At 55.1% G+C, this 15595-nt stretch overlaps 2 protein-coding genes across 3 annotated transcripts in view; both read right to left on the bottom strand.

Annotated features, from left to right (window-relative positions):
- LOC127571244 (sodium- and chloride-dependent taurine transporter-like) overlaps window positions 1-15595 on the bottom strand; it is a 51855-nt gene that overhangs the window by 11803 nt on the left and 24457 nt on the right. For both annotated transcript variants that reach the window (XM_052017466.1, XM_052017464.1), the window contains 5 exons: window positions 10874-11006; window positions 7574-7708; window positions 5691-5794; window positions 5397-5521; window positions 2235-2347 (listed from right to left, as the gene is read on the bottom strand). In XM_052017466.1, coding sequence (XP_051873426.1) covers window positions 2235-2347; window positions 5397-5521; window positions 5691-5794; window positions 7574-7708; window positions 10874-11006 — 610 coding nt within the window. The remainder of the gene's footprint in view (window positions 1-2234; window positions 2348-5396; window positions 5522-5690; window positions 5795-7573; window positions 7709-10873; window positions 11007-15595) is intronic.
- The window catches only part of LOC127571252 (sodium- and chloride-dependent taurine transporter-like), a 200858-nt gene that overhangs the window by 160862 nt on the left and 24401 nt on the right, over window positions 1-15595 (bottom strand).

Below are 15595 nucleotides of genomic sequence, written 5' to 3'. Positions count from 1 at the left end.
CCGTCCCATCACAGACTCCCAGGGTCAGACACAGAGTGAAGCTCCCTCCACACCGTCCCATCACAGACTCCCAGGGTCAGACACAGAGTGAAGCTCCCTCCACACTGTCCCATCACACACTCCCGGGGTCAGACACAGAGTGAAGGTCCATCTACACCGTCCCATCACACACTCCCAGGGTCAGACACAGGGTGAAGCTCCCTTTACACCGTCCCATCACACACTCCCAGGGTCAGACACAGGTGAAGCTCCCTCCACACTGTTCCATCACACACTCCCAGGTATTCTCAAGTGTTGCGGATGAATTATCTGTTTTCCAGAGTGCTTTTACAGTTTGTTCTGTGGGAGACTCTCCCACATTCCCCAGTGATGTTTCCAGGAAGCAGAGGGTAACAGTTGGAGCGCCTGAACCCTCTTTGTCTCGGTGAGTTCAAGGCTAAAACGTACAAATTCGTTCTGCTAATCAGTCTTTTGTCAGAGGCACACCTGTAAGTCAATATTACATACAGCCATGTGTGTGAAAGGTCTTTTATTTCCCCAAGAGATGTGGGTTAGACTCTGACCACAGTTGACGCCTGACAGTGTGTAAACACTCAACTGGAGTTTCTCAAATCTTCCGGGAGCACCCAGTGCCCATCAGGGGTCCGGCCAGGGTGTGGTCTGGAGACTCCCAGCAACTGTGCGAGGCTGGGGTAGTGTCTCTCCACTGTCTCCCCAGAGAACTCTCCCTCCCTCTCCCCTTGGGAGGTCCCACACCCTAGTGTGGTCTCTCTCCCCTGATGGGGCTGGACGTTGGTGGGAGGAGCTGGGGAACGCACCATCGCGGGTAAGCCGCTGTAGGTTGAGGGACCCACATCCCAGCCCTCAGATGGGAGATGGGAAGGGACGTCGTAGGCTGCTCTCTGAGGTCACGTTAAAACTTCCAATACATCGGCAAATCTCCCCACCACTGAGGAACGAATGCAAATCTGACAAGGGCTAACTAACCACGCACACGCACACACGTACACGCACACGCACGCGCACACAAAACAGGATGTGATCAACAATAATTAACCCACATGCCAAATCTCTGGAACATTCTCCAGGTACACACGCCCAGGTGACAGGACACATTCAGGTGACCAGTCACCAGGACTATACACCCCACCTCCTCTGGTTCACCACCCCCTCAGGTCCCTTGCAGATGCCATCCTCTCTGCCCTCCTCCCCCATGGGGGAGGGAGCTCGGTTGGATAAGACGGGCAAACACAGCCCTCCTCTTGATGAACAAAAATGCTTGCACATTCACTGCTTGTTCTCCGTCAGTGGAGCAGCATGCAGGGCACCAGAGACCAGTGGGGTCAGGTGATTGTTTAGATTGGGGCGCTGCCCAGAGGTCAAAGCTGTGGCCGTGAGCGAGGCTGTGGTCGGCAGGAGTGAGCCATTCGTGGACCATCCTGGTGAAGAGAGATCGTCCTGAGTGTGGAGGTGGGCTGCAGACCCATTACACACCGAGAGAATCTCACACACACACCCAAGATATCCGTGTCCGAGGGTTGCACGGCGCTCAGATGCACCCACGTGCAGGTAGCAACTTACAAAGGAAAGACACAAGCACGAGGATACGTGTGCAATGCATGTGCCAATGCAGAGACACGCGTGTGGGCACAAGGACCCAGAGACGATGCTGGCCACGTGCCAGAAAAGGACGGGTGTGGGGAGAACACGGGCCACGCGTGACCCAAAGAAACGCGTGTGACACGCAGAGGCAAAAGGCACGCGCCTGATCCAGAAACGTGTGGGCAGGCGCGTGCCAAATCAAACATGCGTGTGGGAGCTCACACGACCCGGAGATGCGCGCGTGAGGGAGCCCGGCGGGCAGCCACGCTAGCGAGAGTGGAGGCGGGAACCGCCTCGCTGTCCGTCCGCAAATTCCCCCCCCACCATCCGTGGCGGGGCGTGCCCTGGGCTTGCTCACTTCCCAGTGCAGGTAACGCCAACCCCCCCACCCTCCAACCCAACCCAACCCCCATCTCCGTGCCCCCAGCCCCTCCCTCGGCGAGGGGCACAGGAGCCAAGCACTGATGATGGCAGAGATCCCCATGGGGGAAGGTCTGTGTTCATGAGCAGAGAGAAAGAGGGTGGGGGAGAGAGAGAGAGAGAGAGGTAGAGAGAGGGAGAGAGAGAGGGAAGCCCCCCCCTCAACACTCCCCCCTCCTCTAAACCACGAGAGAGACACAGTGGAAACTGACCTGGCTGTCCAATCCAAGAAGAAGGAGCATTACGAAAAACAAGACAGCCCAGAATGTAGGCCAAGGCATCAAGCTCACAGCTTTAGGGTAAGCGATGAATGCCAGACCAGGACCTAGAGGAGGCAATGCAGAAAGATGGGGGGTGGGGAGGAGGGAGAAATAAAAGGGGGTGGGGTTGGGAGAGGGGAGGGGGACGAGAGGCACTAAATGATAAGGCATTTGCATGTTAACAAAAATACAAGCACATTAAATCACAGCGGAATCTCTTAAAACAAAGTTGCATGCGGCCTGACGATTACTCCCATCGGTTGGGGTGGGGGGGGGGGGTAAGCAAATCTACAATTAATGGAACGCCCCCTCCCCTTTCCCCATTCTCGGCACAGCATCGCTCGAGTAGGGCACCGAGGCCAGCACACAGCAGTAGGCAGAAAGGCCTGTGCCTCGATGCTGGGCCACTCTCAAGGAGGAGACGTCAGTGACGAGGGGGTCCTTGGGTTTTAGCCGGCAGTGTGCACCCCCACCCCTCAAACTTCTTCCTCTGTGCCTTTATTCCAATCCTCAAGGAAAGTCATTAAACTTTCTCCCCGGAAGTTGTAGGGCAAGGAACGTTCCAGAAACCCACAGCAAAATGTCCAACAAAGAATGTGTGAAGATGCGCAAATCCCCCCAAAAAATTCTACCACCACCTTCCTCTTGCTGGATTTAAAGGTCGGCAAAAATTGCAAGTTCTGTTTTAACATTATGATCATTCTCCAAGAAACAAACAGTGCAAGTAATGGTGTGCGTGTGCGCGCGCATGTGTGTGCGTGCGTGAGAGTGGGGTCACTGTTACAGCACAGCAGGTGACTCAGCAACTGGGAAAGAGGCGGGTATCCTTGATGGTTCGGGGAGCTGTACGGGGGTGGTGTTGGGAAGGAAGGGGCGTCAGGTTGAAGTTGACGGGAGGGGAGGAGAGAGGAGGGACTGAGCCACAACCTCTCAGTGCGAGCGTAGCTGGGGTGAATTGGAGGGAAATGGTAACCAGGTTGGTTTGGACAGAGTGTCAGGAACACCCTCCTGCCCTCAGAGAGCACCGGGGTGGTATGTAGGAACTGGGGCGGGTGCAGGTCGGGGGAGTTAGTATGGGGAGGGGGTTGGGAGTGGGTTCGGTGATTGGGAATTGTGGGTGAACACTTGAGTGTTTCAGGGACATTGGACTGCAGACAGGGAATCAAGTCCAGTTCGCCAGTGGAAAGCAGATTTACTGTCCTCTACGGATCATACCGTCTGGCCTGCGATGGTGCGTTTTGTTCTTGGGCACTGGGCAACGTTGGAGGTGGGGAGGGAATCGAAAGAGTTCAAAATCAGGACAAATCAATAACAAGTTTTACACAGAAAAATCTCCAAACAGCCTCGGTTTGAGATCTAAGTTCCATGAATGTTTACACAGAAGAAATCCATGAACAAGACAAGCAGCTTGAGTGGAGTGCACAGGCCTGACGCACACAGGCATCAGCAGTATGAGTCATTAGAACCGTGAAGTGCAATGGGGCCAGGAGCGGTCCCCCCCTGCCCGTCTCGGATCACCTCCCAGAGAGCTCTCCGCGGTGTGAGGCTGCGCCCTGGGACACACTGAGTGCCGGCAGGACAAAGCTGCTGCCCAGCACTGTTGCAGTGACATTCAGCGCAAGATGTCGGCCTCAGCACCGCCTGATCAACACGCACTCATCCAGTCCAGCTGACAGGAGGCAGCTTGGGAGAGTCACGGTTGGGGTACAGGAGAGGTGGGGTGGGTAAGGGGCAAGGGGGACGTGGATGACTAAAATGTATCTGGAGAAATGACAATCAGAGGATATTTCAAGCTGTCCAGCACTGTTTGTGAAAGAGGTTTGTTCTGTGCCCTTGGCTAACTGTTATCAGCGGTTTATAAGTGGTTTAACATTGCCAACACTGGACACTCCCAAGACAGGAACAGTATCAGAATCGGACTTATTATCACTGATATAGGACATGAAATTTGTTGTTTTGCGGTAACAGCAGAGTGAAGCTCCCTCCACATCGTCCCGTCACGCACTCCCGGGGTCAGACACAGAGTGAAGCTCCTTCTACACAATCCCATCACACACTCCAAGGGTCAGACACACAGTGAAGCTCCCTCTACACCGTCCCATCACACACTCCCGGGGTCAGACACAGAGTGAAGTCCCTCCTACACTATCCCATCACACACTGCCAGGGTCAGACACAGAGTGAAGTCCCTTCTACACCGTCCCATCACACACTCCCGGGGTCAGAGACAGAGTGAAGTCCCTTCTACACCGTCCCATCACACACTCCCGGGGGTCAGACACAGAGTGAAGCTCCCTCTACACCGTCCCATCACACACTCCCGGGGTCAGACACAGGGTGAAGCTCCCTCCACACTGTGCCGTGATTTGTCCCAGACACAACCCCAGTACACTGTTCTTGCAGATTGCCCTCCCCTTCGTGGTGTGGGTATGTCTGTGGCTCCTATTCCTGATGGACCAGTGGGGCCCCTGAGCCTCGTGTTGAAAGGACAGTGTGGGAGCATCTGCTTCCGATAGGATGGGGTTTGGTGAGGGGCTGGGGGGACTGTGTCCTTGTCTCTGGCCCAGAGGAACACCCTCCAGGAGAGCCGCTCCCAGCACCACAGGCAGCCAAGCTGGTTCTTGGTCTCAGTCCCACCTGGTGTTTGGGCCCCATGGAGGGACACCAGTGTGGGCTATTCCACTAACTGTGGCTTCATACTGCCAAACAGTTTCCACCCCCCCCCCGCCAGAGTCACTGGACAGCGGGTGAGGGTTGGTGGGGGGCTTGGGGGCAAGGAATGGGATGGAACTCCCCCTGACCCCACACTGGGGGTGTGGGGGCTAGAATAGTGGACACCACTCTCCCATTTATCCCAACTCTTGGCCAGTTGACTGGGGAGACCCGGTGGGGTCAGGAGGGGGTGAGGGCAGAGGGTGATGAACAATAGGAGGGGAGTCCCCTGCCCCCCAGGGATCTCCCTCCACATCTGGCTTCCCCCAGCCTTCTTCCCCGTTCTCACTGGGGCCCAGGCAGTCAGGGGTCTGGACCAGAGCGCTTTGGTCACAGACGAGGTAACGTCCCCCACCCAGGCCAGGAAGGAGGTGGGGGCTGGGGCATGATGGCTCCTCGTACCTGACTCTGCCACGTCAGCAATGTCCACCCCTTGTTCTTGAGCCATGAAGCCAAGGATGGAAAATATTGCGAATCCCGATACAAAGCTCGTACCGCTGTTCAGACATCCCAGGAGCATACAGTCCCTAAGTGCACACAGGTTAGAAGGAATGCATGGTATTAATACACAGCAGGGAACTTGACAGTACACACCCATCAATCTTCCCCCCACCTCCCTGCACACCAGAGCCTCTGCCCAGCCAACTCCCCCGCCACCCAGGTATCCCCCCGCTGCCTCTGCCCATGTGTACTCACCGGTAGCAGTTGTACTTGTACTTGTTGTAACTCCCCAGTGACGTCATCGCACCCAAGCAGATTGCATAGGAGAAGAAGATCTGAGTTCCTGCATCGATCCAAACCTGAATGGGATTGGGGGTGGAGAGGGGGGTGGGGACAACCAGAGAAATGGGGCACAGGTCAGGATAGCTCAATGTACAGGGAGTGGGGGCTGTCCTAGAGTCATACAGCACAGAAACAGGCCCTTTGGCCCAACTGGTCCATGCCGACCAAGTTGCCTACCTGAGCCAGTCCCATTTGCCTGTGTTTGGCCCGTCTCCCTCTAAACCTTTCCCATCCGTGGACCTGTCCAAGTGTCTTTGAAACGTAATTGTACCCACCTCTGCCACTTCCTCTGGCAGCTCGTTTCATACACCCACCACCCTCGTGTGTGAAAAACTTGCTCCTCAGGTCCCCTTTAAATCTTTCCCCTCTCACCTTAAACCTGTATCCTCTAGTTTTAGACTCCCCTCCCCTGGGGAAAAGCCTGTGACCATCCACCTTATCTATGCCCATCATGATTTTATAAACCTCTATAAGGTCACCCCTCAGCCTCCTTCGCTCCAGGGAAAACAGTCCCAGCCTGTCCAGCCTCTCCTATAACTCAAGCCCTCCGGTCCCGGTAACATTTTCGTGAACCTTTTTTTGCATCCTCTCCAGTTTAATGACGTGGTTCCTATAGCAGGGTGACCAGAACTACACACAGTACTCCAAATGTAGGGTTACCAACATCTTGTCCAGCTGTACCATGATGTCCCATCACCCCTGCTCAATATCCTGACCGATGAAGGCCAGCATCACCACCCTGTCTACCTGTGTCACCACGTTCAGGGAACCATGTACCTGTAGCCCTAGGTCTCTCTGTTCTACAACGCTCTCCAGGACCCTACCGTTCACTGCATAAGTCCTGCCCTAGTTTGTCCTACCAAAACGCAATATCTGGCATTTATCTGAAGATCCCTGACTCGTCACCTTGTCCAGAGACAGGTTCTCAGGCAGGGGCAAGGGCTGGCTGTTTGACTTTAGCAGGCATCGCCACCTGACGACCACGTACCACCAAGGTGAAGAAGGTGTTGAGAAAAAGTGGCAGATCCCCAATCTGCACCCTAGCTGGGATCAGGAAGGCAGGACCAACGGAAGGTTTGACCCCTCCCTGTACCAGGTGCCTGCTGTGACAGAGATGGTCAGTCCTCCCCCTACCTGTCTGACTGCCATTGGGTCAATTATTTTAGTGCAGGATTTCTGAGTGGTGAAGGGAAGGGAGAAAGGCCAAGATCAAAACATTATTATTTTCTTCTATCCCAGCGACTTAGCCCAATGAGGAGAGAGAGCACAGCATCTGGAAACAGCTGGGCTTAGTGTGGGCAGGGTGGCCATGTTTGTCTACTGGATTTCTGATAAAAAGTCATGGATCTGAAACATTAATTCTACTTCTCTCCCTGTAGATAATGACTGGACTGCTGAGTGTTTGCTGAATTTTCTATTTTAATTGGCTGTTTATTTTGTGGGCGAGGCAGCTACGTTTGATATAGGTAGGTTGGCCATGTTTGATGTGGGCACAGAGGCCTTGTTTGACACAGGCTGGGTTTTGGCAGGGTGACCATGAGTAGTGTGGGCAGGGTGGCCATGAGTAGTATGGGCAGGGTGGCCATGAGTAGTGTGGGCAGGGTGGCCATGAGTAGTGTGGGCAGGGTGGCCATGAGTAGTGTGGGCAGGGTGGCCATGAGTAGTGTGGGCAGGGTGGCCATGACTAGTGTGGGCAGGGTGGCCATGAGTAGTATGGGCAGGGTGGCCATGCTTGATTAGTGCTGTTTCATAGTCGACCTCAGTGAAATCTGAACACATCCCTGCAGGACACTCACCTGTGGGTCACCCAGGCGTGTCATATCAGGATACAGATAAAACTTGATTCCCTGAGCTGCTCCTGGCAGAGTGACTCCGCGCATCAGCAACACCAACAGCATCAGGAAGGGAAACGTTGCAGTGAAGTACACAACCTGTTGGGGAGCAGGGACACAGGGAGGGGAGCAGAGACAACAGCCAACGTTAATACCATCAGCATTTTCCCCCCGCCACTCAGGACAGAGCAGCCCGCTCGATTGGCACCCCCTCCACCACCGGCGCACAGAGACTACAGTGCACACCGTCTACACAACGCACTGGGGTTTACTCACCCAGGCTACCCCAACAGCCCCTCCCAAACCCGCCGCCCCTCCCACCGAGGGCAGCGGGAGCAGGGGAACACCACCACCCGCAGCTTCCCCTCCCAGTCAGTCCCCATCCTGATTGGGAAATAGATCTCCATTCCCTCACCATCACTGGGTCTAAACCCCAGAATTCCCTCCCCACCAGCACCGTGGGAGCTCCTTCCCCAGAAGGACCTCAGTGGATCAAAAGGCGGCTCACCCCCACCTTCTCAAGGGGCAGTTAGCGATAGGCAATAACTGCTGGCGTTGCCTCATGATGGTTAGATCCTGATAAGCAAGTTAAAGAAGGAAGCACAACAGACCATCAGAGAGCCAAGTCGAACCTTCCCTCTAACTCCTGGGGCAGGGGTGGAGGTGTCGGGTGGTGGGTGGGGGGGGGGGGGGGGGGGGGAGTGGTGGGGGGCTTGGTCAGATCCCTCCCTCCCACCTCCAACTGCCCTCTGCCCAGACCGACCACGATCACTTCAGGGGCCCCACACAGGGAGGGGCAGTTGTAAAGAATCACTGCTTCTGGGGTGGGGGGGGAGGGGGGTGGGTGACAGGGCAGGTGCCTTGAAGAGACTGGTTCTGTGCCTTTATCAGTGGAGGCATCGTAGTCACAGGGTCCTAGAGCATAGAAACAGGCCCTTCGGCCCACCGTGTCTATGCTGACCACCATGCCTATCGATACTAATCCCACTTAATTCCCTCTCTCTGTGCCCGGCTCATTCCGGTACCTGTCCAGATGCCTCTTAAACATATTGTTACCTCCTCTGGCAGCTCGTTCCAGACACCAACAATGTACCTCTCAGGTCCCCTTTAAACCTCCTCCCTCTCACCTTAAACCTCTGCCCTCTAGTTTCGGACACCCATATCCTGGGGAGCAGACACTGCCTACCTACCCTATCACTTGGAGGGTCTGGAGCCCAGAGAAGCAGTGCGAGGGGCACCAGACCGACAAAATGCACATTGCTAACGGCTGGCGCCTACTTCTCCAGTAACCAGAGCGGAACCGGTCAATGGGGCGTCGGCGAGAGCAACCCCTGCACGCCGCCGCTCTCTGTGGCGCTGAGCAGAGCCAGGCTCTGGGCCGTCTCTGCAGCACTAGCGGGGGATCTTGCTGTGCACGGGCAGGCCCGGTATGCTGCCTGCGTTACCAAGGAGGCCGCGGGCTGTGAGGTGGGTGCGGCGCGCTGTGGAGCTGGACCGGGTGCTGCGGACACCTCTACCCTCCACTTATCGATCGGGACCCTCTGCAAATGGCCCAGGCGGTGGGATATTGGATGGCAGGACCGTATTGGGGGGGAGAGGCACAGCAGTAGAGGGGCAGGTAACCTAGCAACAAGGCCACAGGCTGCCCGTTACAGTTCAACACAGAATAACCAAGCGACTAGTCAGGAGGTCAATCTCTGCACCCTGGTAGGGTAGCGATGAGGAATTCTGTCCAATAACAGCCAGGGCCTTTGGGACACAGCTGGAGTACTGTACAGCTATATTGTCACATACAGCACAGATACAGCACAGAAACAGGCCCTTCAGCCCAACTGGTCCATTCCCATCTAAGCCAGTCCCATTTGCCCACTTTGGCCCCTATCCCTCTAAACCTTTCCTATCCATGTACCTGTCCAAGGGTCTTTTAAATGTTGTCATTGGTGGGGATGTTGCCAGGGCCGGAGGGGTTTGGGTGGCAGGAGGGGCTCGTGTTTTGATCGGAATAACGAGATTTAATCAAGAGGCCCAGACAGGTGGAGAGGAAGGTTCCCTGTCCCTGGGCGAGCAGTAACCGGGGTCCGTTCATTCCGAGCCATCGAAAGGCAAGAACCTACAGCGGCTGTGAATCCATGATTAAAGCAGAAACACTTGGTGAGTCAGGCAGCATCTGTGGGGGGAAAGGGTTCTAACTGGAGAGGGGGGGTGCGTGAGCAAACTAGAGACACAAGAGGCTGCAGGTACTGGAATCTGGATCAACCCACAAAGTGCTGGAGGGACTCAACGGGTCAGGCAGCGTCTGTGGAGGGAAAGAGACAGTCGACGTTTCGGGCCAAGACCCTTCATCTGGACTGTTGGTGGGGGGGAGGGGTGGCTTAATCAGCTTTCCACTCCACAACGCTAGCCTGTGTTGTCACAGAGAGGGGAGGGATGGAGGGAACAGGGGAATGACTATCTGTGATGGGTGGAGGGCAGGTTTGTCCGGGTGACGCTGCTGCTTCTGTGGTCTCTGAGACAGTGGTGAGTGCTCTAGGGGGGGCTTCAGTAGATGAGCAGTCAATTCTCTGTCCTACCCTAAACGTTCTCTCCAATCCTCTCCCCCACCACAACGTAAAACACACATCTCGCTTTCTCAGAAGGTTTCATCGACCTGAAATGTCAACTCCGTTTCCCCCTGCACGGAAGCTGAATACCTCCCACATCTTCTGCAGGTTTAATTGAACCGCTCACAGATTTGGAAGGTGATTAAGCTGGCTTGTTTCACCTGATGAGCCGTGGAGGAACCTCCCTGCCAGGAACAGGGACTCCTCCCTGCTCACAGCAAAGCTCTGGGATTGCAGCAAGTGGGATTGGCCCAATGTCCGTTCCTGCCCAACACAGGGACGATGGACGGAATGGCCTCCCGCCTGGTAACATTCTGCCATTCGATGATACTCAGGGTAGTTGTTGCTCTGTTGTCGGGGCAGGCAGCCTGGGCTTGGTGGGGAGGGATCGTCCACAGAGATCTTGGGGGAAGGTCTCCACTCATCAGACTGCAATGTTGGCTCAGCCTCAGCAACCTGACACCCCTGGTCTGTCAGCAACTGGCCTCCACCTGAAATGTTCCACTGCCTTGTGGTGAAGGGGCTGGGGAGTGGGTGACACCTTCATTATCACCTCCCTTGGTCCCGAGGCGCCAAGCAGCCCTCCTGGTGTAATGGAGGAAGTGGTGGGGATTTTGGTGTCAAACCCTTCGCTCCCGAAGCCCTGCGCGAGCAGCGGACTCACCTTCCCGGTGGATCGGACCCCCTTCCAGATGCAGAAGAAGCAGATGACCCAGGCAGCCAGCAGACACAGAGCCAGCTCCCACTTCAGCGAGCCGATATTCTCAATGCCAGTCGACAGACCAAGGACATTCCGCCTGGGATGGGGGTGGGGGGGAGAGAGAGGGATTGGGGAGAGAGGGGAGGAAGAGGAGGGGGAGAGGTGGAAGGGGAGGGGTGGAAGGGAGGGGGAGAGGTGGGGGAGGAAGGGTGTAATGGGGAGGGGGGATGGAGAGGGGAAGGTTTGGTGGGAAGGAGAAGGGGATGGAGAGGGATGGAGGGGAGAGAGAGGGAGGGATGGAAGGGGGAGAGAAGAGACAGGACATTATTCCTTGTGGGGGGCAGTGGGGGTGCAGGGGGAGCAATTGGGGCCGAGTGTCTCCTTCAGGCTGTGCCAAGCATGCTCACTGGAAGCAGAGATACATGCCACGTCCTCGGGCTGGGGAAGCCGGCATGCAAAAACGTTCGGTAAACGTCAAAAACAAAATAACCAAGGGCTACCTTTCGGTTAAACCAACTTCCAATTTACTGTTTGCGAGCTCCAGATCACAGTATAGGACCCTGGCCACGCTTGGCACAGACAAGGGGGAAGGAACATTAAGGCTGGCCAGGGATGGAGTGCGTTAGCTCCCTGTCCTGTTGAGCTCTGGCGTTTGGTGTTCACGACCTGCTGACTTGGGCACACTCCCACAGTACAGGAGGGCACAGGTTTAACAGGGGCACACAGGGAACAACACTGCAAGATAACATCAGAACACATATTGGTGTGGATACTGATTGTCAGACTGCTCCCTTACATTGCAGACTAAACATCCCTCTGCTTCACGTGCGACCTTTAATATTACAGGTCCTCCCCATGTTAGAGTCACACAGCTCGGAAACAGGCGCTTCAGCCCAACTGGTCCGTGCCAACCAAATGCCCATCTAAGCCAGTCCCATTAGCCTGCATTTGGCCCATATCCCTCTGAACCTTTCCTATCCATGGACCTGTCCGAGTGTCTTTTAAATGTGGTTAATGTACCTGCCTCACCCACTTCCTCTGGCAGCTCGTTCCACATACGGACCACCCTCTGGGTGAAGAAGTTACCTCTCGAGATGCTATTAAATCTCTCCCCTCTCACCTTAAACCTATGCCCTCTAGTTCTTGATTCCCCAACCCTGGGAAAGGACTGTGTGCATTCAAGTTATGAACATCCAACTTGTGTACAACCTGTACATGTCAACCAGCGTTTGAGAGACCAGTGGGATGGATCTGCCGGAATCTTCTGCCATGTGGGAACACAGTTTGTGGCCACATTTCTGACTTGCGAATTGTCCAGGTTATTGACAATTCACAGGGAGCTGTATAAATTTACATAAAATATGCATGGGATCTCAACTAATGCCAGGAAATAGGTCACAGGTTTTGTGTACAGTACACTCCACAGGGCAGGGACAGGACAGGTCAGGTCAGACACAGAAAGCTCCCTCCGCACCATCCCATCACACACTCGCGGGGTCAGACACTGACAGGGTCTCCCTGTTCTTCATTCCCTGTTCCCCTCTTCACTTCCCACTCCAGCTGTTCCTCACCCCACACCCTGCCAGACCCACAGAGCAAAATGCAAAGCCTGATAGAAATGAAGAACAACTGCATTGGTTCATCAACATCTGTAAAGAGAAAGAGGAGTGAAAGGTGTTGGCAGCGATCCTCTGGAAGGGTAGGATGGTTGGCGGTGCGTGGCCCAGAGTCCATCAGAATCTCCAGGCAGTGGATGTGCCTGCACTGGCCTGGAGGTGGTAATCCCTCCAGAAACAGGTGAGGAACTGAACACCATAATCCCTGGATGTAAAGGAAGCTGGTGGCATGGAAAATACCACAGGCACGTCCTTCAGAGACGGGCAACCGATAACCTTGTCCCACACCAGACTGACTCCTGGCCGTCAGTTTGGGAGAGAAGAGAGAGAGAGAAAAGAGAGAGAGAGAGAGAGAGAGAGAAAAAAAAGAGAGAGAGAGAGAGAGACCAATGGTGAGGGGAAGGCAGAGAGAGAGAGAAGGGGGGAAGTGAAATAAAAAGAGGGAAGTGAGAGAGAGAGAGACGGGGAGATGTTGAGGGGGAAGGGAGGGAGGGGGACAGAGAGAGAGAGACAGATGGGAGAGGCGGACAGGAAGCCATCCAGTCTAGTTGGGGAGAGGAACACTCACTGTAAATGGATGGATTACGTTTGGGCTCAGTGACAGACCCCGGGCTGGGGTAGGGGCCAGGGTTTCTGCGGCTCAGGCAACTGGGATGGCAGAAGGGAGATCCCTCGAGGGTGGATGGAAGGGTGATGCCGTGACTGTTGGCTGGAGAGGGGGCAGGAAGTGCAGCTGGCAGGTGGGGGAGCCCAAGCCCTGATCCCACCCTGAGCAGGTAGCTCGGGCAAAGAGGGAGCAGCTGATGCACTGGAGAGAGAGCCAGGAGAACACTGGAACCTTTGTGGGAACGTTCAGGAGAAAACAGAATCCATGAAGTTTGTCAGCTTCTAGCGGGAGTCCACACAGAGGTGGGGGGCAAGGGTCTGAGGTAGATGGAGGGAGGGACAGATTCGACAAGAAACCCATTTGAACAATAACTTTAACACAGTAAAACATGCAGACGCTCGTTCACAAGGGGGCTCCAGAGAAAAAACAGGCAGCGAGCCACTGAGGGAGTCGTTCTCACAGGAGCTTGGACAAGGCGTGGGGTTTATGGGAGTGTCTCGGAGGACCAGACAAGGGGCGGAGGGCTTGGGAGGATTTCCAGAGCTCAGGGCCCAAGTGGCTGACGGCACGGCCACCAATAATGGGCCGGGGAGGAACCAAGGGGGAGTCCAGAGGCTCGAACTGGAGGAGCTCAGGGATGGAGTGTTGCAGGAGGTTACAGATGTGGGGAGAGGTGAGGTGTGGAGGGTGACAATTTTAAGTAAATAGCAAACTGCAGATGCTGAAGATAAAGTCACAGAGGAATACAGCACCGAAACTGGCCCTTTGGCCCAGCTGCTCCATGTCAACCACTGAGCAGGTCCCATTTGCCTGTGTTTGGCCCATATCCCTCTAAACCTTTCCTATCCATGGACCTGTCCAAGTGTCTTTTAACTGTTGTACCTGTACCTGCCTCACCCACTTCCTCTGGCAGCTTGTTCCATGTACAGACTACCCTCTGGGTGAAGAAGTTGCCCCTCAGGTCCCCTTTAAATATCTCCCCTCCCACCTTAAACCTGTGCCTTCTGGTTTTCGATTCCCCAACCCTGGGGAAAAGACCGTGCACATTCACCTTATTGATGCCCCTCGTGATTTTATTCACCTCTATAAGGTCACCCCTCAGTCTCCAAGGAATAAAGTCCGAGCCCGTCCCACCACCAGAGCTCTATCAGACCTTCGAGTCCTGGCAACATCCTTGTAAATCGTAAGGTCAGGCTTGGAGCAAGGAACAGTCAATATGTGAGGCCAAAGACACTTTGTCAGAGCTGAGACTGGGAGAGACTGAACAACACAAGTTGGGGGCAGGGGGGAGGGTTGCTGTCTGAGGGAGGGGGGTGAGGGCTTGTTAATCCCTGCCGAGCTCTCTGCCGGAGAGCTTTCCCTCCCCCCCTAACCACGCCCAACGGAAACCGGAGGAACAGCCCCTCATCTTGGGCCGGATCTCAGTTTCAGATAAGCACCCCTTGACCTTAACAATAACTGGGTGTCTCTCTGCATGGCGGCTGCCTGATCTGCTGAACATTTCCAGCCCCGGTTGCGTTCTCTTCACCCAGCACATGTTCTACTCTGCTCTAACCGCCTCCATCTATCCTCCCCTTTGTTCTCTGCTGCATCACAAACATTTCCTGTCCTCTCTCTCCACCCTTCCCCCTCTCTACAACTTAAAGCAGTCTTGCTTTATCGCTTTTCCTCTTCTGATGAGGACTCACTGATTTGAAACGTTAACCGTTTCTCTCTCTGCCTGAACTGAGGGGTATTTCCTACGTGACCCGCTTTTATATTATCTCCAGCAAACTGCAGTTTCTTTTTTGACTTTCAGACTTGAGTCCTCGAGGCTGGGCTGTGAACAGGAAGCGGTGTCACTGAGTCAGTGTTATTGAGGGAGGGAGGGAGTGAGGGGTTTCTGAGGCTGAGCTCAGCGGAAGAAGTTTCAGGGCCTGGGGGGTGGTGGCTGTGGGTTGAGGGCAGGATAACTTGGCTTTCTGGTCTCGAGGGCACTGAGCGATCTGGGATCCAGGCAAGAAAGTGGCCCTGAGGTAAAGGATCAGCCATCATCTCATTGAGTGACAGAGCAGGCGGGGGGGGCTGAATGGCCTCCTCTTCTGTGGTCAACACAGGGCCACAGGGAGGCTGGGAACTCGGCAGAGCATCGGGAGACTGGGAGGGGAGGGGAGGGGAGGGGAGGGGAGAGAAGGGTAGGAGTCAACCAGAGGCCTTGTACATGACTCTGGGTGGTGGAGCACCCTCTCAGGGCGGGGTGGAGGTGAGGCCATTCAGCTACTTCGCCAGTGCTAGCCCTTCCTGAGGGAGCAAGGACGAGTTTGGTTCAATGCTCAGTCAGGGCAGTGAGGTCAAGGGGTAGCAAAGCCAAGGGGCAGTGAGGACAAGGAGTAAAGAGGTCATAGAGGCCAAGGTGTAGCAAGGTCAGGGGGCAGTAAGCTCAAGGGGTAAAGAGGTCAAAGGGTACTAAAGCCTAGTGGCAGC

The sequence above is a fragment of the Pristis pectinata genome, chromosome 6 (assembly GCF_009764475.1).
Source record: "Pristis pectinata isolate sPriPec2 chromosome 6, sPriPec2.1.pri, whole genome shotgun sequence".
NCBI classification, from domain to species: Eukaryota; Metazoa; Chordata; class Chondrichthyes; order Rhinopristiformes; family Pristidae; genus Pristis; species Pristis pectinata.
Note: the sequence above shows the minus strand (reverse complement) of the source record. Positions and strands in the feature narration are given on the sequence as shown.